Raw genomic sequence first — 27257 nt, forward strand, 5'->3', positions numbered from 1 at the left:
CTAGGTTGGACAGTCGTATCCAGGGTCCATCAGAAGCACTTCAGGCTGGTCTACACCATCTCCCATTAATCTCCCTCCTGGACCTCTTCTGGCTGCCTCACAGCACCTTTGTGCCGCAAAGTTATGCTCTTACTGCTACTTTCTGCACAAACGTTGCTAATAGGATTCAGTTAACACCTTTTGTGGACACTGAGGTATGAAACCACTGACCGGTTGCAGAAGGCATCTATCTCCTGCTTTACAATGACATGTACTTCTGTTGGAATGGAGCCTTGCAGATAGGTGTAGTTTTGTTCCAGGTTTTAATTAAGGTCCACCCCAGAATTTTATTTGTGGCGCTTCATTCATTAAAAAACAGCATTTGGCATTAACTTAAACATCTCCCTCCAGAAACAGTGTCCCCTTTCCTTCGGATAATCCATTAAACTCACTGTTTACAGTTTTCAGTAGAATTACATTCTTCCATTGAAATAGCCCCTAAGAAAATGAAACCAACAAAATGTGATTCATCCCATGCGGCTGCAGAAATTTCAAGGATGGATATCTTCAAACCTGAGCAAATATAAACATATCACTACACCTCCATGAGAAATGATCTGTTCTTTGGGGCTTTACCATCTAATCACACCATCCCTGGTTTGATTCTGGCTTGGGATTGTTGTTGCATATCATTCCCTGTGTTCCCCCCTCATGTTTCCCATCTGTGTCTATTGTAAACTGTCAAAAAGGAAATATATGGTGGCTAAGATTAATGTAAGGTAAGGTAAAGCTGCTGAAAATGCTGATATTCAATATGTTTAAAGGATGAGGCTGGTGATACTTAATATATTTATCACCGACAACATATGCCATGAAAATACCAAAACCCTTCAATCGTTTTTTAACCTACTAAGTATTGTGTGTGTATCCAAAGCCTGATACAACATATTTCTCTGTGAGCTCCATCTTTGTCCAAAAACTATTAAAAACACATTGAGCCACACTGTTGTACTGGATGACATGTACCTTCATCACCATGAACACACACACTGCTCTGCTGAATTTACTAAAACCACAGTTACCAGCTATTTGAGGAATTAACCGAGGAGCTTTTTTAAAATTGAAATTATATATTTGTGAGGCACTTATAAATATGTATGCCGTTTTACTTCACTAGGAGCCAATGGCCTAAGGGCTGAGAGCCACAAACAGGGGATCAAAATCAGAAAGTACTGAGAGCCAGTAAGAAAAATATGAGAAATAACCAGACTTATCCTTTAAATTTGACCACTTATAATCCAAACAAAGTCAGAAAAATGACTTATATTGGGTTTTCCCCTCAGACATATCATGGGGAAACCTCTGAAACAGTGTTTAGACCATCACTGAAAGCTGTGTTAATGAGATTCTTTGCTGCCTCTTACAGGCTTTGCCAGCTAAATCCCCCAATGCCACAAAGAGGATTTTTCTGATCAGCAGTCTCATATAAAATTAGTAATAAGAAAAACACTTGATTGCTTGCTTATGTGGAATTTGATGAACATTGCAGGTGATTTAGGATTGAAGCAATAAAGTGATATGACAATGAACATCTGGAATTGTATATGCATAACACAACAAGTCTGGTTTCACGGGGTTAAAACAGTAGCAAGGTACAAGTTAGGTGGGACTCTGTCTGCAGAGCAACAGAAGAAGTCTCACTAAGTCATTTTTTTCTTTGCCAGGCAGAAGAAAGAGCTGAGAATGTTTTGAAGTTGAGACAGGAGTACACGCCAAACACAGGTAGCACATTCCAGACATTGTATCTTACGACAAGCTTAGGTCTTGTTTAGCAAATTACCTCTCCTACCTCTCAGAGAGGAGGGCACCTCATTCTTGCATATTTATTTATTTCTCTTTCTTTGTTCTCCTCCTGAGAAACTTGTCAGCTGTGACAGTAGCTTGCTAAAGTTACCTCGGTCCCCGCTGTCCACGTCTCTAGGTGTTATTGCGGCTCTGCATGGCGGCGCAATGCTCGGGGACTGTGCTGAACAGTGCTGTGCTATCGCCCCTAATAAGCAATTAGCATTCTAAAAACTGCTTTCTCTCACATTCAAGTTACTGTTATGTGGAAATTCAAGCATTCTTGGTCCCACGTTGGCCAGATTCCCTGATGCTGTGATGAACACAAATAATTCATTCCCACAGTCATTATGGTTGCAGCTTGTGTGACATTGACAGATTCATTATAATTTGATTCATTTTTAAGTAAACATCAAAACAGCAAACATCCTCAGCTAACCACACACACACTTCTTACGCGTACATTCGAGGCACTGCACACACACAGACACACACACACACACACACACACACACACACACACACACACACACACACACACACACACACACACACACATCAGTAAGAATTCAGCAGAATGCATGTGGCTTTTCTAATTACATGGGTTTGCCCTCCTGCTGCCAGAGAAGCTCATTTGGGCACTGAGAGGAACGTGTGCGCTAAAAGCAAAGGAGGCCGGGAAGGATGAGTCTTAATGAGGGGAATCAGTGGAACGTGTCTGATGGTGACATTTGTTCCTGGAGCTGGAGGGCTCTCGAAGAAAGGCAGGCCTTCACCGCGGGCCCTGCTCCACCACTCAGCCCTCTCGTCCTCAGATAACTGTGCACAGCGAAGCACAACAAGCAGCCCTCACACAGGAGGCAATTAAAACTCTGATCTGCTTACACACCCGGAAACGCTTGCTTAGCTACAGACAGAGGGGAAGGGGGACAGGGTGGTGGGGAGGTTCACTGGAGGTGGGGTGGTGATATTTGTTTGTCAGCAGGAACAGCGAAAGTGGTGGTCCAAAATTAGCAGTCTTAGTAGTTCATTGTAACATGCAATATTTCTTCAGACTCAAAAGTTATACATTAACAAAGAAAACAGATGGCGCTTCTAAACAAAACACAAAAAGCAACATTGGGGGAATAGGCCAAATGGGATACTAGCAGAAACTGGAACGGAGTCAGAGTAGCTCTTTAACACCAGCAGCACTGCTGCCAAGCCATAATACAATCTGTTAGTGAACAGGGTCCAGGGACCACAGTGGGCTAAGGGCGTCTGGAGTTAGATAGAAGACCTTTAGGCCTGTCTTCCAAGCTGGGGCCAGACTGAACAATGGCCAGTTCAGCGGATTGGTGACAGACCCGTGCTGCGCTGTATGTCTTATAAATGGGCAGCTCCCCTGCATCCCGCACCATTATTCCTGAGTCACCCTCTGGCAGCAGGACCTATGCTTTTCTCTGGGCGGGTAGATCTGTACAAATCACACTTTCTTTTGAACCTCAGGAGGCTCATTTGGTTCCGTAGAAGCACTGCTCACATTCTTTCTGGCTTTTCCTGCTTGTGCAGAGTTTGAATGCACAGGCGGAAAAAGAAAGGGCATTGGTGCTAAAACTGTTAAAGGAAAACTATAGTTTATTACAACTTGGGTTTGGCAGTGCTTTGAATAGGTCCAGCAGGATCAGATCAACTGCCACTGAGCACACTTGTGATTTTGCTAAAAACCCCTAGGACAGAAAAAATATATGCTAGGGCACAGCTAGAGCAGGTGCAGTAGGTCAGACATGAGCCATGAAGTCAGGCTGTAAGCTGCGGTGGGTGTTTACATAAAACAGTTTGGGTTGTTCTCTCGTCCAAATAAATTTAGCTAACCTGGAGGTTTGCTAAAAGCCTGTATGGTTGTCTAACTGCTAATGGTTATACAATTTTAGCAATGTCACCATGTTCCTAAATAGTGGTTCCCAAACTTTTTATGCAGTGTCCCCTCTGGAAGCCAGAAGGTTTCAAGGGATTTCTCTGTATTTTAATGATACCAAAATGTTTGGTCATGTGTTTTTCTTTTTGTCACTGTTTAGATTCTGTCCATCTCTTACTTTACATGTTCTTTTGGTTTCTGAATAAATCTTGCTGACCTGAATCTTGATCTCCTTGCAGCACCAGAGCACTCCCGTTTCGTTTTCATTTCCAAATTAATCAGATTCACAGACCTTTTTCAAAGCAAACATTTTGACTTCAATTTGCAGGAAAATCACACATTGAACTAATAACGTTCCTGATAATCTGGCCTAGCAATTATTGCATTGCAGCAATTAGTGCTGTTATCAGTTGCAACTGTGTTTGATATGTCAAAATGTATGCTGTAATAAAGATCTATTCAATTTTCAAAGTTTTCTCCAAGATCATGTACACCTCTTCAGACCTTGGAACCAATATTTTCATAACTGTAAAAACAAGGTCCAAATCAATTAAATAAGACCCACATTTTCCTTTAATTGATTCACGAGTTATGAATTAATCAATCAGTTTTCAAGCAAACATTCATTTGCTTCGGCTTCTCAACCATGAAATGCCTGCTTTTCTCTATTTTACATCATTGTGAAATCAATACCTTCTAGTTTGGACTGTTATTTGGGCAAGACGAGCAATTTGGAGGGGACTCAGGGAAATTGTGATGGGTACATTTTACTATTTTCTTTCATTTCATAGACCTAATGATTGATAGATTAATCAAGAAAATTATCAAAAGATGAATCGATGGACAGTACCATAGTTAGATGTAGCTTTGAAAGACATGTTGTGTAAACGATCTGTATCAATGGGAAACACGCTCTATGGATGAAGCCATGTAGAGGGTATGGCTCACATTCATGCATGACCACAAATTGGTCCTCCCAAGTCCAGACTATGCATTTCTTTACATTGCTCTTGTGTTAAAAAAGTGCACCATTTCCTCCCACCTGGTTTGACAAACAAGCGGGTGCCTTTAAAAGCATGTGGTCTGTGACATAATGGCAGAATAGTGAACACAACCATTAGAGGCCAGACAGGATTGGGTCACCTTCATAGGCTGAGAGCCAGGATGTTGTTGTTCTCCATCAGTTGAAGAACCCCATTCGCTGCTCTGGCACTGCTGCCCATTATTGCTGGCTATCCGGGTGACCTGTGGCTGCTGTGTCATTTTCACACCACAGGGCTAATTGCACCAAATAGCAGAGGATTTTGAGGGAATAGATGAGATAGGCAGTCCATGCTGACCACCCGGTGCCAACCATTAGCTGTAATTTAGTTTATAGCAGCAAAGATTCTATGGGGGTTGATGTATTAGCACATTTACAGTGAGCCTGTGGTGATGTAACTGAGCAATCATTTCTCTGAGATTTCTCCAATAAGGACTGTGATGCCTTCCTTCACCACTTTTCTCCTGCTAGCATGTATCAAAGAAAGTTTACCAGTAGCTAGAAGTTTCATGTTTTCTTCTGTTTTGCCTTGTATAACACATTTTGCTCTTTCCTCTCTGTAGCTGGCTGTACCTTTGATGAAGACTCAGACCCTGGCTTGTGTGAATACCGACAGGGCCAAGAGGATGACTTTGACTGGCAGCTAATCAGGACCTACAATTGGCAACACCCGACCCCAGATCTTCTACGAGGTAGGCTTCAATATGTGTCACTGTTAAGGCTTCTGATTGGCCAGATAACACCACCTTGGTCTGGTAGCATTAAAAAAAAAAAAAAAAAAAAAAAAAAAGCGCCAGACTGCGTGGTAAAATGTAGCTGTAGTCTCTGTGCCATTGACCTTGGTGCACTGTATAATGCACATCTGCTGCAGCGGGGTTTCTCCCTCCAGACCAGTTATGGACTGTTCTCACATTGGACAGCTCTCATGTGTGAAAAGTAACAGGTGGAAATGAACATCTGTTCTAGTGACTATTCCAGGCACTCTCAATAGTTTTTGCAGCAACATTTAGGATGCTCATTTTCAAGTGAGCAGTATGCAGAGGAAAGCGAAATACTGTAGCTGGGTGTACATGTATTAAAAAGTGGGATTTGGAAGGATCCATTATCAAACAGTATTAATGGCTTTGTTAGTAACTACTTAAGGCATGTTTTTTTGTATAGCACCTTTCAGCAACAAGGCAATGCAACATACTTTACATTAGACATAAAATACATTTAGACGAGATATAAAAGAAACAAGACCATATAAAAAGACATCTTTATATTTAATTTGATAAATAAATTTAATTTCATATGAGGCAGCAGCCTTATATGTGTGGAGCATCAAAACTGAATGCTTCCTCTGCATGTTTAGTTTTGATTATTGGAACAATAAGCAGACATGTCCCAGACCAGCTGAGAGGTCTGGATGGTTTGTAACATGGCAGCAGATTAACTGGTTTTTAATGTGGGGCTGATCGTTTGTAAATAATTAAAAGAAAGAAAAAAAAAAAAAAGCATTTGCGAATAGCTTTCCGAAGCAGCCAATCAGACAAGCATGCCAACCTGACACAGGGATTGGCCAGATGTGTGGAGGTGTGAGAGTCACCAGGGTTAGAACTTCTTTCTAATCATGAATGCCTTCAAGGAGAGACTGACTGAGGTTTGCAACGTTTAACCTGTAAGAATGATGCCTTTAAACACGGTCAAAAGACACCCCGTACAAACTTTTTGACACATGACCACACTTGCGAGTCATGATTTGGGGAATATCTGCTAATGGGACAGGAACTGTTACCAAGGGAACAGCTGTAAATAGAGTAATAATCACAATGTCATTTTCAAAGGAAGGCTTACTTGCTAATAAGCAAGTCTGATGGCCATACAGTCCACCCATAGTCTTAGTCAGGTTCCTGCAGCAGAAGTTTGGGAATAAATATTTTGTAAATGCAAAAAAAACCCAAAGAAGCACAAAATTTCTGGAGATATTTACCAGCTAGTCTAGAAATAGTGTCATAAACAATGCTGTTTTGGTACAAAAACACAACACAGACACAGTAAACCACCAGTCTACTATAAAGCAGGCTTGCCGCAGCTTTTATGTGCTGTGCTGTTTTTCAGATGGTTTATTATGGGAGCTCTGTGAATGTTCTGAATAAAAGAACAACTGATTTAAATAAAACAAATTTACTGCAAACTGAATGTGACCGTTGGTGCAGAATTCTGTCAGTTACCGGAGGGAAGCCTCAAATCCAAACATCAAGTCTAAATTCTAGTAGTCCAGGCAGGATAACTGTATGGTTTTGAATGGGGAGGGTCCAAAGACACGGCGCCACTTTATAATCACTGCCAGTACTGTGAAAGTTATTCTCAAAAGTATGATGTTCAGATTTAGAAACTTGTATCCAGAGAAATCCATTTTCTGTTCAGACTCAGCTGAGACTGATTGCAGTCCACGTTCCCCTCACCTGCCATAACAATGCATCTCAGACGTATCTCAATAGATGCATCTGTGATGGGACTCACTCATGATTTTGTAACTAACCAACTCTGACTGCTGCTTGGCCATGCAGCTAAAGAAGAGAGACGTGGTGGCTGTTGGGTATGTTGCCTCAGGGAGGCTGTGAACTTCATCAACTTGTTTGACTAATAGACTGTGTTTTGGGGGCTTGTCTTGCTATACACTATGCACAAATACAAAGTTTACTACTTGGTCCTTCAGTACAGACAGGGATGCATTTGCCTGTACTATTGCTTCCAAATGCAGCGCGATCAATCGAGACCCAACTGATTCCTGCCAATACAGGAATCAGTTGGGTGCTTTCGCACCTTTTTTGAGAGAATAATTGTTTTGTTTGGAAAATGGCATAAAAAAAAGTTATATTCCTTGTTTTATCCAACCATCAATCCAAAACCCCAATATATTCAGTTCACTATCATTACTATCATGTATGAAAAAGAAAAGCAGCAAATTGTCATATATGAGACGCTGAAATCTGGGGTTGTTCGCCATTTTTGCTTGAAAAAGGACGGAAACAACAATCGACTATCAAAATAATTGCTGATTAATTTTCTGCCTTTTCAGAATTTTTCTAACCTTTTTTATTTATAGATTTTAAATTTGATTATGCCAACAATCAGAGCTAGTAACAGTAGAAAGTTTAGAAAATGATGTAAGAAATACTCAGAAACTTGATCTCCCTGGTGAAAATAATGAAGAAGCTGATTAATTTCGATTACACATGCACATTGCAGAACTGCGGTGAAATCTGGCTACTCTCACGAGTAATCACCGTATTCTCTCACTCATGTGTCTTCAAGAAAAGTAGGAACGTGCTTTATTTCCATTCTGGCTGAATTTTAATGGATGGCTGATATGGACTTACAGCTTACCTCTGTGTACTAACCAGGTGTCCTCAGTGATTTATGCCAAACAATGTTATTACTGTACCTTGGACCCTGTTCCAGTTATCAACCTCATGACAGCTAGTTTTCCCACAGTCCGTCCCTTGCTGCTATTCTGTTTAAGTTTTCATGCAAGTGGCCTGCTTCCAACCTGCACTGACATTTTTCATATATATTTGAATTGTTTATATTTAAAACAGTCTGTTTTTCTCAGGAATTGCTGTGCAAGCACACATCTGAGAGGAAAACATCCAAGTGTGAATGTTGCAGGTTATGGGCTGCTGGCTTGGGTAACCTATGGCAATTCGTGGAAGGAGCTGGCAGACGTCCGGTATTTCATAATTCGTTAGCAGTTATCAAGTGCTTGTTCCGCTGTTCCAGGCACAGCTCCCCTGAGGCAGGCTGGGTATGTTAACGAACTCCCTGGGATGGGGGAGTCTAGCATGGGTCATTGCTGATTACACTTCCTGGTGCTCCTCAGGGGCTGGCTGTGCCACAAAGGCCGCTTTTCATCTTCTTTTCTTCCATTAGAGAAGGTCGATTTCAGGCGGGATGAGCACATGCTCGAATGACTTGAATGTTCCTCTCAGATGATGCTGGATAAGAGATGGAGATTTGATATATAGCTGTGAGATCCCTTCATCAGAGAAAAGTGTTGTGAGCCCACTTATGGGGTCATACATAAACCATACACTGTGTTAACGACAAGTAGCTATTGCTACATTGAAATTAACTCCAATCTTCTTCTATCCCTTTGAGATATTGCATGTATGTAAACTTTACAGTCTTTTCCTGTGTGCTGAGATCACACGCTAAATATGAACTCCTATCGTTGTTTAGTCAGTAATCTCTTATTTAGTACAAAATCGCACATTGAGTAAATTCATTGCATAAATCCTGGAACGATAGTACACAAAATTAAATTTCAAAGCAACACTATGAAATGATTGAATCAGTGTAACCACTTTTCGCAATAGAATCATTACAGTCCGATAATGTAACAGGCCTATATATATGTGTGTGTATATTTATATATATGTATGTATATATATATGTATATATATATATATGTATATGTGTTTGTGTGTATATATATATGTATGTATATATATCTATATATGTATATGTGTGTGTGTGTATATATTTGCATATATATATATATATATGTTTTTGTGTATGTATGTATGTATATGTGTATGTATATGTGTATGTATGTACATGTATGTACACAGTTTTAAGTTTGGAGTTAGGACATACAAGTCAGTCTCACTTGTATTGCGCTTATATGGAATCTAGCTAGACAAGTTGTAGTATGTTTCTATATATAACAGTGCATCAGTGTGAAATTCAGGAAGTGTAATTGATTTGCTGTCAAAGTGTAAGTCAACACGCCCTCTGTGTTAAAGTGGAAATATGACTTTACCTGTTCATCTCAAGTGGGAAGTCAGCCTGATGTGTTATTTTTTCATACATCAATGAAAAAGAATCCATCTGTCCAACCCTCTACTTTATCCTATAGCTCTTCCTGAGTTGCAGGATAAAGCAGACTTGTGAGGTAATATTGCACATACACATTTTCCCGGGAATTTTTCCAAGGGCTCTAAATTCTTTCAGAGACGCTAAAGAGACTGCAATTGAGACAACAACTTAGTTTATTGGGCATCAGCAGTTCGATAGTATTGATTTGCGCCCACCAGCCAGTGGAATACCAATGACATGAAACATTGCAGCTAAAAAGGAACATGTTACGCCCTTCAGCTTTGCGGTTTTTTTTTCATGATAGTTTTTCTTCTGAATCTCTCCGCCTGCTTATCAGCATTGTATTGCAGGATGTGAGATGCCAAGCCTCGGTGTCTGGAGCAGACATGATTGCTGCGCATGATAGACAATGTCTTTGCTGTTGTTTTGATAGTGAAATTGAACAGGTTTGTGCTAGATCAAACAAAGCTGATTCAGAGGCCCTTAAGGGGATTTTATTGGAGTTAAATTAAATTGAACCCAAAGAGGACTTCTCAAAAAATTGACTAAATTTAAGTTGATTTCACTATGGGGTTCCTTTTGAGACCGGCTACATCTAGAAAGGTTGTTCTAGATCAGTGGCTCCCTGGAGGTTTTCAGCTGGGAGGGAAGGTAGACACAGGTACATGCTGATGTTCTAAAAAAAACAATGGGACATAAGTTATTGTTGTTTGTCCCACTGATTTAACTTTTAATTTATCAAATGCTGTTTTGCATAAAAATATATTATCCCCTTCTTTTGAATACTTCTTAGATTGTACTGAAACAGCCCAGTTCACAGATTTTATGCATCGTCTTTATAACATTTGCATTTTGTTTTCTAAATAAAAAGTGGTTGTCAGTTAATTTAATTACAGTTTAATCAATCACATACAGTCAATAGCTGGTCTGTGGTTAATATCAGTATGTTTAATTACCTCATTTTGTTCACACGATCATTTTCAGCTTGAGAAAGTCCAGCCACATCTGTGGATCAATGTGAAACATGCCCCACCGCTCCACATCAACTTTATAAGAGAGACCAATCTGAACAATGATGGAAGTCATCACTGCATTGGAAGAATCCTTTAAGAGCAGTACATTAATTAAGTGTTGGTATTTTTGCAGATAGTTCAATAGTTATATGCTATTGACTTTCAAAACGAATATGAAAAAGGCAATGTTTATTTTTTTTCCATATGCAGCTAGTTAGGGTTGAGAAGAAAAGACCTTTTCACATTTAAAAAGAGCAGCAGAAGCACCATCATCCATCCAAAGAGATAATGTCTGCTTTTAGATTTCTTCAAAACCACTCAGCCCTGCCATTTCAAACAGAGACAGAATGCAAATATTATGTGGCTCACAGACAAGAAGTCAACATTAATGGCAGCTTTGGTTCAGCATAAATCACCTGAATAAATCACACAAATGCTATTGAAGCACTGGTTCAAAATACACAAAGCTCAGCAAAGTGGAAGTAGAGTAAACCAAACTTTTGAGGCTCTTCTCCCTTCAAACTGCCCTCGTGGGGTTTGAACAGGATGCTCATTTGCCGAGCAGAACTTCAAACATTTTATGGTTTCTTGCCTTCACACTCTGCCCTCTTGTCTGTTACCGCTCTTCTGAGTTTTCTCCTGAACACTGCTGGCATTGATGATCCACGGCCCAGAGTAGAAAAACTACCTAGAGGAGGCAGAATGACTCTTTGCATTTAAATGGCACATTAACAGAGAGCAGTTTCTCTTGATCCCATGACTTATTTGAATTTGTCAGCATTAGAGAGCCTGTTGTTACAGGCACAGTAAGGTCTGTGTATTGCTGAAGGGCCTATTCATAAACACTGCTACCAATCAGACATGTGATTACACATTTTCTTATCTACTGTATAGTAAAACATAGTCTTGATCTGTGAGACTGTCCTCACCAGAATAATAACAGCTTTTGATTATGTTCAGGTGCCCAGGAGGAGCTGCATTATGTTTGCATAGACCTGACAAGCACCTCTTCTGAATTACGACTCGTGACTGTTGGAAGCGAAGGCAGAAGCAGCACGATGTCGTTATAGCACAGTAAAATGAGGTTGATGGGTTGATTTGCTGTTTTTTTTTCCTCAAAATTTTTTAATCAACAGTCAACCTTGGATACTTTACCCCTTTTATTCATGATTCTAGTCTTTAGCTAAAATTAAGCAACTATGTGTAAACTAAAGTCCAAACCAGAATCTTTTTCTATCCTTAAAGAGTAATTTGACATTTTGGGATATACACTTATTTGCTTTCTTTCCAAAAGTTAGTTGGGAAGACCAGATACCACTCTCCCGTAAAGGAGCTGTCTTACGGAGCAAAAAGACTCGAAGCAGGGGAAAAAAGCTCCCCTGGCTCCAACGAAGTTCAAAAATTCCACCCGCCAGCTCACTAATTGACACTTTTCATCACGTTTGTTTAATTCTTACCCAAAAAGAAATGTAAGAACAACAACATTTTATTTTGGGTTGCCAGGCACCCCAGTTTAATGTAGCCATTGGTCAGGCGAGCTGTTGCTTCTGCTCCAGCTCCTGCTTCCAGTCCATGGGAAGCGAAGCAAATCGCCACCTGGATCCCACTTCATTTTTAATGTTCAGACATGTTGTATTGATCTTCTCATCTCACCCTCAGCGAAAGCAAATGAGCATATTTTCCATGACATCAAACTATTCCTTTGACCACATAGCTTTTGAGCATTAACCTAACCAAAGCTTAATCACTAAAAAAAGGCATTTTAGAAAGCACTGAAAAAAAACATCATTCCACCTATAGAGGAAGGCAATGATGAATAATATTTTGTCATTCCGTTTGGAGGATTCTTGGTGATTACCGTTAGGGTTTGAACAATTTGCATACCTCTTTCTGTCATCTGAGAGCCTGTAATTTGAAAATCTAGTCACTAAGATGGAGCCTAAGTAGAGCTAAGGTGGGACAAACAACTGGCAATCTTAAAATAACCCTTAATATCCTCTTAGTATGAGCAGTAATTTCACTAGGATACATACTGTATAGTGACCACTGAAGGAAGTGTCTTGTGAACTGCACAGTCACGTGCAATGGTTAAACTCTGGTCTCTTGACTTTGGCAACAACTTTGCAGCCGTTGCACCGATGCACCGCAGTAATAAACAGTGACTGTAGCAGGATTTTTTTACGCCTTCTTTATACCTTCTTTTATTGAGTCAATACGAATTTGTTGCTGCTCCTTTGAAAGAACATTCATCGTATTTATAACAGCAAATTCTGCTTTTATGAACTGGGCAGTTGCATCAGCGTTTGGCTGGCATTGGTTTCATAGACAGCATCATAATGGAAAATGTTGCTGACTATTGAGTATAATACTGTGAATCTAGGCTCTCTTTTTTTTCGTCTTGAAGTAGTGTCGCTTGTCATTGCACTCGTCTGTTCCTCTGAGGTTCCTAAATTTGCTTTCTTTTATCAGACTCAGGGGAAAGTTAAGGGGAGGACATAAACCATCTGTGACGGACTGAGCCCACTAAATACCACAAGCAGACCACAGATGGACTCGAGAATTGAAAAAAATATATACTGAAGGAGAAAAGGCGATGTGTTGTTGGGACACCAGATGTTTCTGCACACAAGGGGGGATTCAGGAGTGATATGCTGAAGGCGAATGATAGAGCTTTTTCTTTTTCATCAAAGTAGTAAGAGTTTTCCATGTGGAACCTTTACCTGGTTTGTTACTTTCTTATCCTCTTGTTGCACATTGAATGATAACGGCTCAGGACAAACAGTGATATTGCACTTTGCGGTAGAAGAAGACCGATGATAACAAGTATGTTATATAGATATAGAATCAAAGTCCTGCCTTCTGTTCCTAAAGCTCGGCCCTGAGCGCCACACATTGTAAGCATCAACTGTTATGAAGGAATAAATGCACGTTTTTATCCTCGTGAACCAACCGCACGAGTGTGATGCTATAGAAATGATGCTGACAGCACATGTTGATTGGCTTATTATGCAGCTAGACAGCGATGTGATTAGGCGGGCGCCATCTGATTCACTATTGTCTTTGGAGAGCTGCTGCTGACCGCTATAATCAGTTGATTCAATAGGCAAGATTTTTCAATGGCGCATGTCACAATACAGCTACAGTCTTGAAGCAGATTAAAATGTGTGAAGAGAAGGTAATCATTCATGAGCTTTGACAAGGGAATTATAAGCAGTTTCATCTTTTACCCGAGTGAGCCATCTTTTCTAAATATATACACCTAATGGGTAAGAACATGCTGTAATGCCCGATTAACAGAGGTTCATTGTATTGTAAATTCTAAATACATGTACCACATCTATACACTTTTGACAGTTTTTTTTTTCTGGACTTAACTCTCAACTGTGTGCTTTCCTTTCCTTTTTCATACAACACCATCTCATCTCATGTTCAGTCGCAGGCAAGGGGTTGACAATTTAAATTACACATCACATCTATAGGGGACTACTCGATCTCAGCAGCAGGTATGATAATAATGTGGCTGTCCCTCTGTCATGAACATGCCTTTAATGACAGGCCTGTAAATATAGGCCAGTGTGAAGCTGGTCACATCATTAGTGCCAAAGGCAGCAATATTTTGTCAGTGACGGGAATTACTCGATTGACAGTGGGATATGGAAGCTCTCAAGCTTTACTGGGACAAAGATTTGGAGTATGGAGTGTAGAAAAGGAGTAAACAGTCGGGTTGCAAATACGTCAATCGTGGATGACCTACAATTTGTGTTCAAGGAAAAAACGGTGTTTTGCAGGTAATGGCAAATAAGACCTTGTTGATGTGTTGGTGTATGTAACTACATTCAGTAATATTACTGGATGACTCTTTGATTGTAGTCGCCTTAGGGACTTGGTAGGTGATATGATGATACATACTGTACAGTAACATTTGGCCTTATCATTTATACCTGGTACCTTTTTAATATCTCTAGGAGTATCAGGCCATTGTGGGTAATCTTGCAGTGAGCAGAGCTGCGTTATGGCAGTGTTTTTTATTTTTTGCTACCTTAATTTGTGAGCTATTTAATTACGCCTCCGCGCCAGCAACGGCCATGGCATTATGTTTTCGAGGTGTTGTTTGTATGTATTTCTGTCCGTCCATTCCATTCTTGTGAACGCAGTATCTCGTGAAGGCCTTGAGGGAATTCCTTCAAATTTTGCACAAACGTTCACTTGGACTCAAGGAGGAGCTGATTAGAGTCTGGTGGTCAAAGGTCAAAGCTCAAGGTCACTGTGACTTTCAAATAAATTAATATATGCATCTTACGTAGCTCTTAAATATCTGGAAAGCCAATCACAGCGTGATGTTTAAAGAAAATCTGGTTTTGCTGCTGTTGAGTTCATCTCAAGTTTCTTTTAGCCACATCTAATATTTCCTTCTATCTAATAAATTAACATGGCAACATAAATATGTGGTTTGCTATCTATAGAATAGTATACAGCAAAAGCATGTTAATTTTTTTATCAGATGTATAATTGATTCAATATTCAGTTTGAAATCAAAAACATCAGTTCTGATAGGTTTAGATTACAGTAACAACAGCAGTTCACAAACAGTTGTCCATGAGTTAAGGACTTCCAAAATGGCTGACAGGAGGTACATAAATGTTACCTAAAATCCACTCCTTGTGTCCTCAGGAAACTCTCACTTGTGCTTCAGTTTGCAGTTTCAGTGCCTGCAAATGCGGCTCTTGAGTCATATGCTAACAAGGAGGTCAATCACACAGCCCCCTCTAAGCTCTCTCCAGTTTATGAAAGGCATTTAGAGTAGATTTGCATTATTTATTAGCTTTGCCTATGCCCTTCAAGGTTTGCTTGAGCTTTTAATACCTGGTATTAACAGCACGTTGCACTGCAAGTGACTCTTCCCACAAACAGGTCCCATTGCTCCGAAACAGCATCTGCTCTCTGTCGCCACCAGTGATTATTAAAAGGCTGCTCATACTTCCTGTTGACTTCCTTGTCTGACTACTTTATCTCTCTTCTGGCACATCAGTTCACACGCTGTTACATATACCCACAGAAACATAAGAATGCAACCACTGACTGTTTGTAGGTGCTGTCACTATTTTACAAAATGCAAACCACCAGGAAAGCCACTGTAAAAAGTTCACATTAAAAACAGTAGTGCAGGCTTAGAATGTTTTAAAATAGACGTACTCATGAATATGAATACACAAAGTAAATATCTTGTGTTCACTGTTTATCTAAATATACGTGACTTGAACGGGAACCTAGGAGCAAGTGAGAGAGAGATGTTTTCACATTCTGAGTCACTCTTCTCTGGAGTAAGGTATAAATATAAATGTAAGTGGATCTCGGTGTGGGATAATGTAAGTCAGCTAATGTAACAGTTGGCGTGAGGACTGTGAATAAGAGGGCCTTCCTCTACCTGGGGTAAGTTCACAGCACAGAGTGTTTTGGCTAATAGCTCATATTCTGATTAAGGTCTTAGTCGGGTTAAGCTGCTTACTGTGCATACATTTTCATATTCTGACCACAAATACCTCTGTATACCTGAATGAATCAAATAATTCAAACATCACTTTAGATACACTACTTGCAGAGGCAGCGAGAGACATGATAGGGTGTCTTAGTATCTGAGCTCTTATATTTAGGTTTGTAATGACTAGGATGAGGGCAACACTGAGAATAAGAATTTGCATATTTTGAGCTCATATAAACTGATATTTTCAATTAATAACTTATTTTCTATTATTTCCTGTGGAAAATTAGTGGATATAGTCAACAAAATCAGAAAAAGTATTCCATCAGTTACAGCTGTAGTAAATATACAATAAATATACAATATAATAGACCAGAATTAAGTTTGTATAATATATTATATTGTATATATTTTCATACATTGATGCAGGGGTAATCCTACCCATCCGTCTCTTCACTATCATTTATTTCCACTTTGACTATAATAAATGAATGAATTTTTGATATAAATATAATATTTTAATGCCCCTTTAAAATGATATATAGATTATATTTTGAATGTTGCTGCTTCAACAACATGGATGGGGTTGGGGTCATATCATAGCTTATTATAATTTTATTTCCACTGTATTTAGTGGTTGCATTTTATGTCTGTCCACTAAGGCTGACCTCCATTTCTCCCTGTTATCCTTACTATTACTTCTTCTCCTCTTTTTCTGCTCCCTGCTATTTTCTGTCCATTTTTTCGAATTTCTCGTTCTCTTGTCCCCTGTTCTTTTCTGCATTCCCTGTCGTCATCCCCTCTCCCTTTCTTCCTCTTCTCCCATCCCTCAGGTGCTGGCAGGCTATCTTTATGAAATATTTCCATATCCCCTCACTGCGAACGTCTCACTGTCAGTGTAATTGATATATTATGTATTATGGGTTCCAGAGTTAGGATGAGTCATTTGCATATAATGGGCTAATAACTGATGTAATAATGAAAGCCTAGACCCGTGCACAGGAAGGATGAGGTTTGTGAGACTAATGACCATTTAAATAATACACAATAAGTGATATTTTCTAGCCAGATAAAAAAACCTCTGGAGCTCTGTAGCGAGCAAAAGAAGAACAGACGGGAAATCCACAGTCTGACTGAACTCCAGAACAAAGTCAAAATCCTTCAAAGAACTTTGTCGAATCCTGAACTCCTTTAACTAGCACCTGCTGAGACCACAGGGTCTCTGACCCCTGGTCCTGAAAAACCCAGACACAAACATTTTAAAACTACCAAAACTGAGAGAGTTGATTTTTATGCCCAGAGTTTTCAGGAAGAATTCGGTCACTAACGGTACTTTACTTCTCAGGACCCTACAAACCTGGACATGACTGAAACTGCTACAGGTAGAATTTGTAATCTGATGACTGTGTATTAGCGGTAGCCTACATCAGCTGCCATAGACTTGCTACTTGAAATTGTGATTGTATATGCAGCCAGTTTATATTTCAAATGCAACTACGGTGAGCTAGAAAAGAATGGTTTTTTTTTGCATTGAATATTTTGAATTCAGTAAGTTTGCGTGATTCTAACAAAGCAGTGGTATCTGATGCTCAGTCACACACTGTTATCGCTCTCTGGGTTTGTAACTGAAATTTAAACAAATCGGGTGAATACTTTGACAGCAACTGAACTGAGGTACTATGGCATGTATAAAAGTCATGTTTTACCACTGCTAGTATGATTTTTGTGACATTTCACATGGGCTAATAAGATGGTGAATATGTCCGAAGGGGAGGAGTGTGTGTGACGTTGAAGTTGATACTCTGCCTGGTAATTAAACAGGCAAACTTCTTTGACTTAGGAGCAACTTTCCTTAATCCTGACTCGGGCGACTCAGCTGCTCCCACACTGTGTGAACTAGCTGCCTCTGGCCTGTCAGCTGTAACACAGCATGGCTTCATTTCACCCAAGCACCACATTTCATCTGGGTGACGCTTCGGTAACATGTCTCCAGTATCTGACTATGAGCCCATGAGTGTTTCCCTGTCCCACTTCCTACATTATATCCCTTTGGAAAGCATCACCATTTCACTACCCTCTCCTCAAATTCTGCTATTCTGATGCTGACTTCTATTTCCATTTGTACTGTCTCCACAGAAACACTCCGATTAAACTTTTGTTTTGCCTTGCTCTTCAGTCCTTTTGGGCTTAGGCCCCAGTAAGCTGCTCCAGAAAACGCCCAGGTTCAGGCTTACTTCTCTTACGTAAGTGAATGCGGTGGTTGAAAAGGCCATCTCATGGCTTTCAAGCACGGCGAACTCACCAGATGAGTGTGAGTGCTCTAAACATTAGCCTTTATTCAGACTGACAGTAGCTTTCACACAGAATAATACAAGGAGCCACATTGGTCAGGACTGTGAACTTCTGACCCTGCTGTATGTGCAGCTCTCGAAAAGTCTTAGAAATTACCAATTTCATTTCAATTTTAGCAAAACCTCAAACGTGCTACAATAAATTAATCATTTTTACGCGGCTTTCCATACATTTTTTGCTACTTATCCAGGTGTTACCCGTGGCTGATGCTGGCAGACATTAGGCTGAGATTTCACTGTGCTGCAGCAAAAGTTAATTGAGGGTTGTCCTGTGTGTTTTAATGCCTAAGTCCTCTGCAGCAGCACGTCCCTCAACAAACATTACGTCTACAGCCATTACACACTGCTACGGAAATTCGGGAATGATTTATTGAGGTGAATACTCAACACATCAGGGGTTTAATTACTATGGAGCTGTTAATATTGTTGAGCTAAGATATTCTTCCCTCTCTCCTTTTGCCTTTTGTCTGGAGCATCAAACAAAGAAAACTGTGATTAGTTTGTACTCGTCCAAAATTACATCAGGAGCAGACATGATAGTTATTTCATTCTAAACAGAGGACAGCGGCTTTTTAACTTGGTTCTCTGATATTTGTAGCTATTATTGAATACACAAGTGGTACAAGAACAGCATAGGCCTATATATCATTTTAGTAAGGGATTGCATAATCAAAAAAAGAAGAACAGTATTGGCGGATACATAGCCCAATCAGTATATCGGCCCTGGTTTTTAATGCCTAATATTCTTCCTCCACAGTTCTTCTTCCAGATAGCGTGCTGTGTGTGACGAATCCCTCCATGTGTGTTATTGTTTCCCAATAGTCCATTTCCTTTCAGCTCATGTGTTATGTATCAGTTACCCCTGCCTGACTCTCCTATTTCTCGTCTCCTTCCCGTGGCTGTCTTTGGCTACAGGTTGTTGTAATTGTTGATGCCTATAGCAGCAGACTTTTTCCCTCCAAGTGGCAGATAAAATGCTGGTTGACACAGAGGGATGACATGGGAGGGTTATCGAACGCAGAACAGGCAACCCCAGCACACCACTTCCCCATGGTTGGCTTCTTCACATGGGTAATTGGCTTCTTCTTCTGCTCCTTCTTTTTCTTTGTCTTCTTGCTTGCTGCCCACTCATGAGTGTTTGTCACTATCTCTCTTTTTCTTTCATTCTCACTCGCTCTTTTTTGCTCATCTCCGCTACAGTGAAATTGAAAGTTTGTAGGATTAAAATTTGAAATGGTGCTGCTTAACATCCTCTACACTCTGATTGGCGTTTGGAGAAGCTGAAGCGACTTGGGAAATAAGGGCTGGGACTGAAGGCTGGTGGATGATGATGTCAAAAGGAAACATTTTCACTCTCAGCCGCTTGAATCCAAATGTGAAAGCTCTGTCTGGGGCTGGAAAAACATCATTATCTTCCTTTTAAACCAGTTGGCGCACTGCTAAAGTGTTAACTTTGCTCTTCCCAACTGGTGACCTTTTACTTTTCTGTATTGAATTTACTGTAAAAATTCAGACATACTTCTTTTACTAAGGAACAACTTTCCGTAATCCTGACTCAGTCAGCTCAGTGGCCGGGAATTATTTTTACCTTAACTGCTCTCCTTTTTTAATCTGCTTCTATTTTAATATGATGTTTTCATTGTTAGCCCTTAAAGTAAATTTAAGACTTCCCTTTGTTTTACTGTTATTGTCATGATTAATTTATTCGAATGTACATTTTAACAGCACTAATTCCGACTGTACAACGGTCATGTCATATTTCCCAGTAAGTTGCTCCAAGTATCTCTTCTCTAACAGAATATTGTCCTTATTCAATAATTATCTCCTGTCACTTCCATTCTGCAATCTTTGGATCGCTACCAATAAGCTACCATTAATGAGACTCAACACTTCCTGCACATATGTTGCACATTAAAAGCCTTATAGCAGCTCAGAGGAGATAAGCCCTTTGAAACATCCCTTCCATTCTCCTTTGAAAAATGTGTATTTCAACATAAACATGGAGAATAACTTCAAAATTGAATTGTTTAAAAGTGTCGTAAAACATCGCTTGATATCACAGTGGAAATATTATTCTCAAACTAATGGAAGAAACTGAAAAAGTCGACATACTTGGGGGGTTGCTCCTCTTTTCTGAAATGTCACTGAAGCATTAGATTTTAATTATTTACTTTTTTGAGGCTCAGTGTAGAAAAGTGAACCTTATGAGCACAGAACTTGCATGCACTCCTGTGTCAACTTGGCAGTTACCCATGGTTTCTGTCTGTGTCTTTGTCCTTGTTTGCCTGCTTGTCTTTGAATTACCACACAGTTCCCACAGTGCCTGTTAAAGTCAAGCTGACCACTCGAAGCGATGCTGGGAGGTGCACCCATGGATACCTAATGGTTCCTATGCTGTTACTTCAACAGTGGATTGGGGTTGTCTTGGTTTTCCCCTGGCACATCCTTATGATGAGATGAACTGACACTCTCCTGGAGCAGCCGCTGGAATGACAGAGAGAGAAAGCAAGGGAATCTACACTTGGCAGGCCTAATCCAGACTTCAAGATGTGCTGTTCCAGGCTGCCATCTTTAACCAGGGGCTGCATCTCCCACAGAGAAGAATGCAAGACTTTGATTGGGCCGCCCACACTGATGCAATGTTTTGGTCAGAGCTACAGGCTTAGTTGTATCATAGATGCTCCTTTGCACTTTTTACTGCCGGCCAGAGTCTAACAATGAATAGAAGGTTGTGACCTTGAGAATTGCCCCCGGCTGAGATAGCATAGACCTTTGCTTTTCTGTGTACTCTGCTCCTCTAGGAGAACAAAGTACTCTAAGAGATGCTGCAAAGAGAAACCCACAAAATTTCAAACAGAAAAACAGTGGACTGTCACACCACTTCACTATATTGCTGAGATGGTCAAGAAAAATCTCTAAAAGTCCTCAACAAACCAGTCTGTGTTTTAATTTCTTAACAATAACTTAGATGAATCTGAGCTGGGTAATTTATTCTGTATAGTTTTAATTAGATGTGGAACAATCCCCCCTGGTTAGACCATGCTGGAGTTGGCGGAGGGGTTTTAACTTTGCTCTTCATTATTCTCCAGAGTTAGATTTGAAACTCCCCAGCCATCAGAAAGGGTGAAGACTTCCACAGCGATGGCATGGGGAGATAAGGAGAGTTTATTTCCCCAAACAGGCAGAAAATTAATTGGACGAGAGAGAGTTGTGTAATCCTGTTTTTCATGGTCCGTAACCACCCTCGTCCTGGGACTGCGTTGCCAAAGCACTTCAAAGCCTGGCCAAAAGACCTGATAGAGACTGAGAGAAGTCCACATCTCAACAATACATCGCCTCCACCCCATCTTTTTTACTCTTTTGCTGTCTAGGTCTTGATCTATCTCCCCTCCATTTCTCTGCTTCACACTAAAATACTATAAAGAGAGAGAAAATGAGAGCGATAAAGTAATTAAAAGTCAGGAAAGTTTCTCTCGGCACTGCAAACCAAATTAGTTTTTTGAGTCATTTTTGCCTTTAAGTGGTCTTTGAATGCTGCATTAGCCGTATCTCTAAAGGAGATGTAATGAATTAGTATTAAATTTGCGCAGGTCCTCATTTTCTTTTGTTATACCCCACTTCTAATCTGGGCGAGGGCCCTGAAAGATCATAAAACTATGCAGAGTAAGGTAAGAAATTTCAACTGAGCAAAGGGCCATCCAGAAGTGGGGGGATGGGTGCTGCACCCGTCAGCACAAATTAAAAGGGGGGGGGGGTTCTCATGCCTCTACAAGACAAGACGAAAAATGTTTAAAAAGACAAGGAGAGCGGTCTGGTACAGGCACTGTTTGGAGAAGTAATATTTAGATGTGTTTGTATGAGGTGTGCAGGATCAGAGGTTGGTTTTATCCTATTGAAACATTTTATGTGGTTTGGATGGTCATCCTTCTCTCGAGTAATGGATATGAAGCATTTATAAGAGGCTTTTTTCATCTTTGCGAGGGTATTGTGTTGAAACTATCTTTTGTAATTGTAGCGGAATGAAAATGTTATACTTTCAACATATTTAACAGCACTCGAACTTAATGGCTACTGGTGACTTAAGTTGAATAATATTAGTATTTCTCTTTAGAAGCCAACCCTTATAAGAATCGTACTTGAAACAAATTTGTTCGTGTGACATGTCATCCCCACACGTCTAAAATGTTAGTACATGTTCCAAATGGCCACCAAAGGTGGGGCAAAAAGGCTGCCATCATAGCAACATCTGGTTGCATAAGCCTGTCTCCCCAAACTCTCTCCAGTATTAGGGCTGGCATGTAAATAGCAAGTGGAGGGATAGGTTTCTTCACGAGGAAAAATTAAACAAAGTGCTGCTTTGTTCAAGAACCTGGACCATGTAAGCCTATTATCAAATGTTATATTGAAAAGGACTTGAACCTATTTTCAGGCTAAATTATCCTTCACGTGGTCTCGCATAGCCGGACCACTGTGGAGGTAGGTTTGGCTGCACCCATTATCATTCTGCTATAGGGGAAAAAAAATGGTCTGGCTTTTTTGTATTTCTTCAAACCAATCACAATTGTCTAGGGCAATGCCAAGCCCAGGATGCAGCAACGATCACTGTAATTGAAATGTCTAATTCCCTGCAAAGAAAACACCACAAAAAACAGTAACAGATGCATGTCGACTGTGCGATCGCACAATCCAAATCATTTTCAGTGTTAAGGTTGCTAGCTCGGAGGTTGTTGTTGCTTCTCATAGTGAAGGGGATTTTGAAAATGGTAACAGGCAGATAGTGAAAGGGGAGGAGGATGCTGCGTGAGTTACGGCCAGTGGCAGGCTTATAACCACAGCCTACATCCAGTGAATCAGACTACCTGCCAAGTAACATGTTTTCTTACTACAAAACTTTATGCAAATGTTTTGCATAAAGTTTTTTTCCTTTATGGTTTTGGCATATAATAGCTGCCTTGCATCTGTTTTACCCTTGCGGTGTAACTGTATCTGTATTAAATTTTGTTTTCCCCCTCCCACTCGTTCTTGGTGTTGAGTTGTGTTTGTTTTTAGACCTTGTTGGGTGCAAACAAAACTCGAGTGGGATGTTATGAGAGAGTGTCTTCTTACCAACAGGATCTCATTATTTTCAAGGTGCCCTGGTTCTTCGGTAAAAGGAACAGCAGCACTTTTCCTGCTTTGCAGGGGACCAAGGGAAATACTATAGCATTTATTCACAGAAACCACAGAAGGCGCATCCAAGATTTTTCACGCTCAAGTTGAAGGTGTACTTTAGGGACTGATTTTAGGGAAAAATACACAACTCTACTAAGCTTGCAAGTACTGCTGAATGAAAAAATAGTGTCATGTGACCTCAAATTGAAATCCTTCCCATTTTGCCATATTTACCAAATAAAGTTGGAATTTCCAAGGTTTTTGGTAAGAAAGCTGCAAAAACTAAAGGTCAAAGGAAGTTCAAGCTTGCCCGCAAAACACCAGTGTTTTCAAACAGTCTAGTTACATCTGGATGAACGCTGAACCAGAGGCTGATATAGACTGAAAGAAGAGAAAACTGAGGTCAGAGAAAAGAAAAAGGGGGAACAAAGTGAGATGAGATCATGCGACAGTTTATTATGCAGATGAGGAGACTCCTAAACTGTCTAAGCGTTTCCTAATTCATCACTGTCACTTACTCTGTATGTGTGTGTGTGTACTTATGGTACAGCAGAGTTTCTGCGTGGCAGCCACCAGCTCTGATTGATCACCCTTCTACAGACTACAGGAGCACAGCCCTGGGGCTGTGCCTTGCCCGTGGGTGCCTCAGAGCCTTGATTAAGGCTGAGATGACCCCAGAAATGAGTGCCGCTGCAGGATTCACCCTCTCAGACGTTGTTCTTTCTCTTTCATTCTCTTTCACTCTCATTGTCTTGCCGCTATCCAGATTAATCTACCCGCCCCCCTCCTTCATTCATCTGCTAATTTCTTTCTCTCTTTTCCTCCTCTTTTCTCTTGTCCAGCCACTTTGGCATCTTTTCTCAATTGACTTCCGGCTGTCTTTTCATCACCTCATGCTGCCCCTCTTACTGCACTCAGGACTTTCTCTGTACCATGTTTTTAAAGTAACAAGCTACACATTTTCTGTTAGATATTTCAGTTAAGTGTTGACAGCATTGTCACCAATCAATCAATCATGTATCAATCTTTCATGTACCCCTAGTAGATTGTTAGCATCTGTCCCACATGCTAACATTTTGGCATACACTTAGTGGAATGACACTAGTTTTGTTTATTCAGTGCTCCATTTTAACATTTTAGCATAAGCTATATTGAATATTGGCAGGTTCATTTATTTGCTACATCAACTATTGGTCAGGTCCAAATTTCTAAAAATTAGGTTATAGTTTGTTTCAGGTTAGCTAACAACCATTACGACTAATAGCTTGGCTTTTCTGTAACACCAACAAAACAGCAGTGTTTTTCTTAAATAAACCTAGACTTCGATTAAAAGCATTTGGTCACACTTAGTCCAGACCTTCAATCTGTCTCCAGGGATATGAAGACCTAATTATTTGATTATTGGCAAAAAAAACAAACATCCGTTGAACCTTTTCAATAAATGAACCTGCCATTATTCAATATAGCTTATGCTAAAATGTTAAAATGGAGCACTGAACAAACAAAACTATTATCATTCCACAAAGTGTATGCTAAAATGTTAGCATGTGGGACAGATGCTAACAATCTACTAGGGGTAGAAGGAAGAGCATTTTTATAAAATCAAGGGCTTAGGTGCACAAAAAACCTAGCAGCTAATTTCCCAATTCAAAACACATTTCGGAAAAAAGTAAACTTATGGCAACCACTGAACAGTTGCTCATTAGATAATCCGGTTAGGAGGTCGTCTTCGAGCCGGCCTACTTGAACAGCTGGGTTGGCTTTTCGTTAGCAGTAGCCTGACTTATCTACTGTTCTGACCTGAGCTAAGGTGCGTTAGTTACAGCTACATTATATGGCTAATGGTCTGCTCATCCTGCCAATCTTGAAACCCCAGCACCTGCAAGGTGTTATACTTGAAGTTCCTGCAGTCCTGAAACAGTCGAAATAATCAGAATATTCATCAATGTGTGGCTAGAAAGAAGAGATTTACCTTTGCTCCAGTAGATCTTTTAGTATCACTGTAGCCTCTTAGCAAAAATGTTACTTAGAATTACCAAATCTAAAAAGTTCCAGTTACAAAACAAACAATTGCTCCTCTTGGTTTTGTTTTTAATCAAAATACCTCATGCTTAACAGTTAGTGTTTCAGCACCACTCAGTGAGAGGTACAAGACTGCAAGTTGATTGATAGACTGACTGCCATTAGGGAGTGGCAGGTGATAGGTTTCTTTGTGACAGCTGACAAAATAATACCACTAAGGGTTCACTAAAGCCATCATGTTTCAAATTGGACTGGTCATAGGTTTTAAGGGTAAATCCATACTGAATCTCAAAAAGCTGCAGTTATTTTTGACTTTGACAACTGATGGGAAACACCTGCTGTGATATCACTTGAAAGTTTCAATTGATAGAGGGCTGTGGAGCAGAAGTTTTCTTTCCTCTGAATCAGTATAGATTTATCCTTTAAAGGCCAAACCAATGTAACAGAACAGTCTATTAAAAATTGATACGTTGCTTTAGTTTTCTCTTTTCCCTCCTCCTTCCCTTCCATTCCTCCTCCTCTGTTTCCATCTCTGGTGGGCTGCTGACACTGGAAGCAGCAGCTGACGGCTGTGAATTTGTCTTCCATTAGAATGGAGTGTTCCCCAGTGTCACTGGCTTGAATCATACGGCTCTTATTACATCCCATTGGCATTACATTATTTATCTTCCCAGCTGACACCTATCACCCATAGTGACTGCACCGCAGCCCCGCTGACATCCCTGCTGTCACCCAACCCCAGCCCATTTGCCCCACATTAACATCTCCAGACCCTCGGGGGACCCACAGTTTTGCTCAGTGGTAAGAGCCCCCAAACTTCCCCTGTCCTGACCACAGAAGGTCAGATGTGTGCAAAGCTGTGGAATGGTTAGGGAAGAGCGTTAGAAAGTGTGGCTGAGGTAGAAAAATAACACTCCCCAACAATTTGATTTGCCCTTCACTCCTCAATCAATATAAAAATAAAACAAAGAAAGTCAGTTCTGCTTTTTGTGTACAATTTGGGAAAGTTGCTAGCAGTCTAAGTACATTAGTTACAGTACTAGTGTAGCACTCAGTTATGCCTAAAAAAAACACAGCCTTACCTTGATCCAAAATGAACGCACTGGCCACACAACCACACACCAGTCTCTCTCTCACACACAAACACAGGTCAAGGGGGAGTGATGTATTGTTCCCCATCTCTTGTGGTTTTCCTACACTGTCTCTTTGAGGGTTTTACAAACCCTCTCTCCTGTCATGGATTAATTGGATTTTTGACCCAGTTCCAGTTTGCGCCCCTCCTTTTCCTTGTGCTGTGCTTGGGTTCTGTCATGAGATTTTGTTAAATGCTTGTGTGTGGGTCATCAAATGTGTGTAGAGGATTTTATTGTGACGCTGGCTACCTCGTTTCCAGTCTGCTGGGACCCTTTGTCTCCCTGCCACCCTCCTTGTGACTACTCCTATAGGAGGGCAACAGCCGGTCGAACAAAGCCGGACTCCCTGTTTGAATCCCTCCACGCACACACATACACGCGCGCACACACACAAACACACACATGCACGCACATACACACACACACACACACACACACACACACACACACACACACACACACACACACACACACACACAGACATA

General features: G+C 40.4%; 1 protein-coding gene across 1 annotated transcript in view; it reads left to right on the plus strand.

The window, feature by feature from the left end:
* ptprua (protein tyrosine phosphatase receptor type Ua) overlaps positions 1-27257 on the plus strand; it is a 188496-nt gene that overhangs the window by 48667 nt on the left and 112572 nt on the right. Inside the window, exon 2 of the mRNA XM_040122540.1 lies at positions 5324-5452. Within this exon, the coding sequence (XP_039978474.1) occupies positions 5324-5452 (129 nt within the window). The remainder of the gene's footprint in view (positions 1-5323; positions 5453-27257) is intronic.

This window comes from Xiphias gladius, chromosome 24, assembly GCF_016859285.1.
Source record: "Xiphias gladius isolate SHS-SW01 ecotype Sanya breed wild chromosome 24, ASM1685928v1, whole genome shotgun sequence".
In the NCBI taxonomy this organism is placed as follows: Eukaryota; Metazoa; Chordata; class Actinopteri; order Istiophoriformes; family Xiphiidae; genus Xiphias; species Xiphias gladius.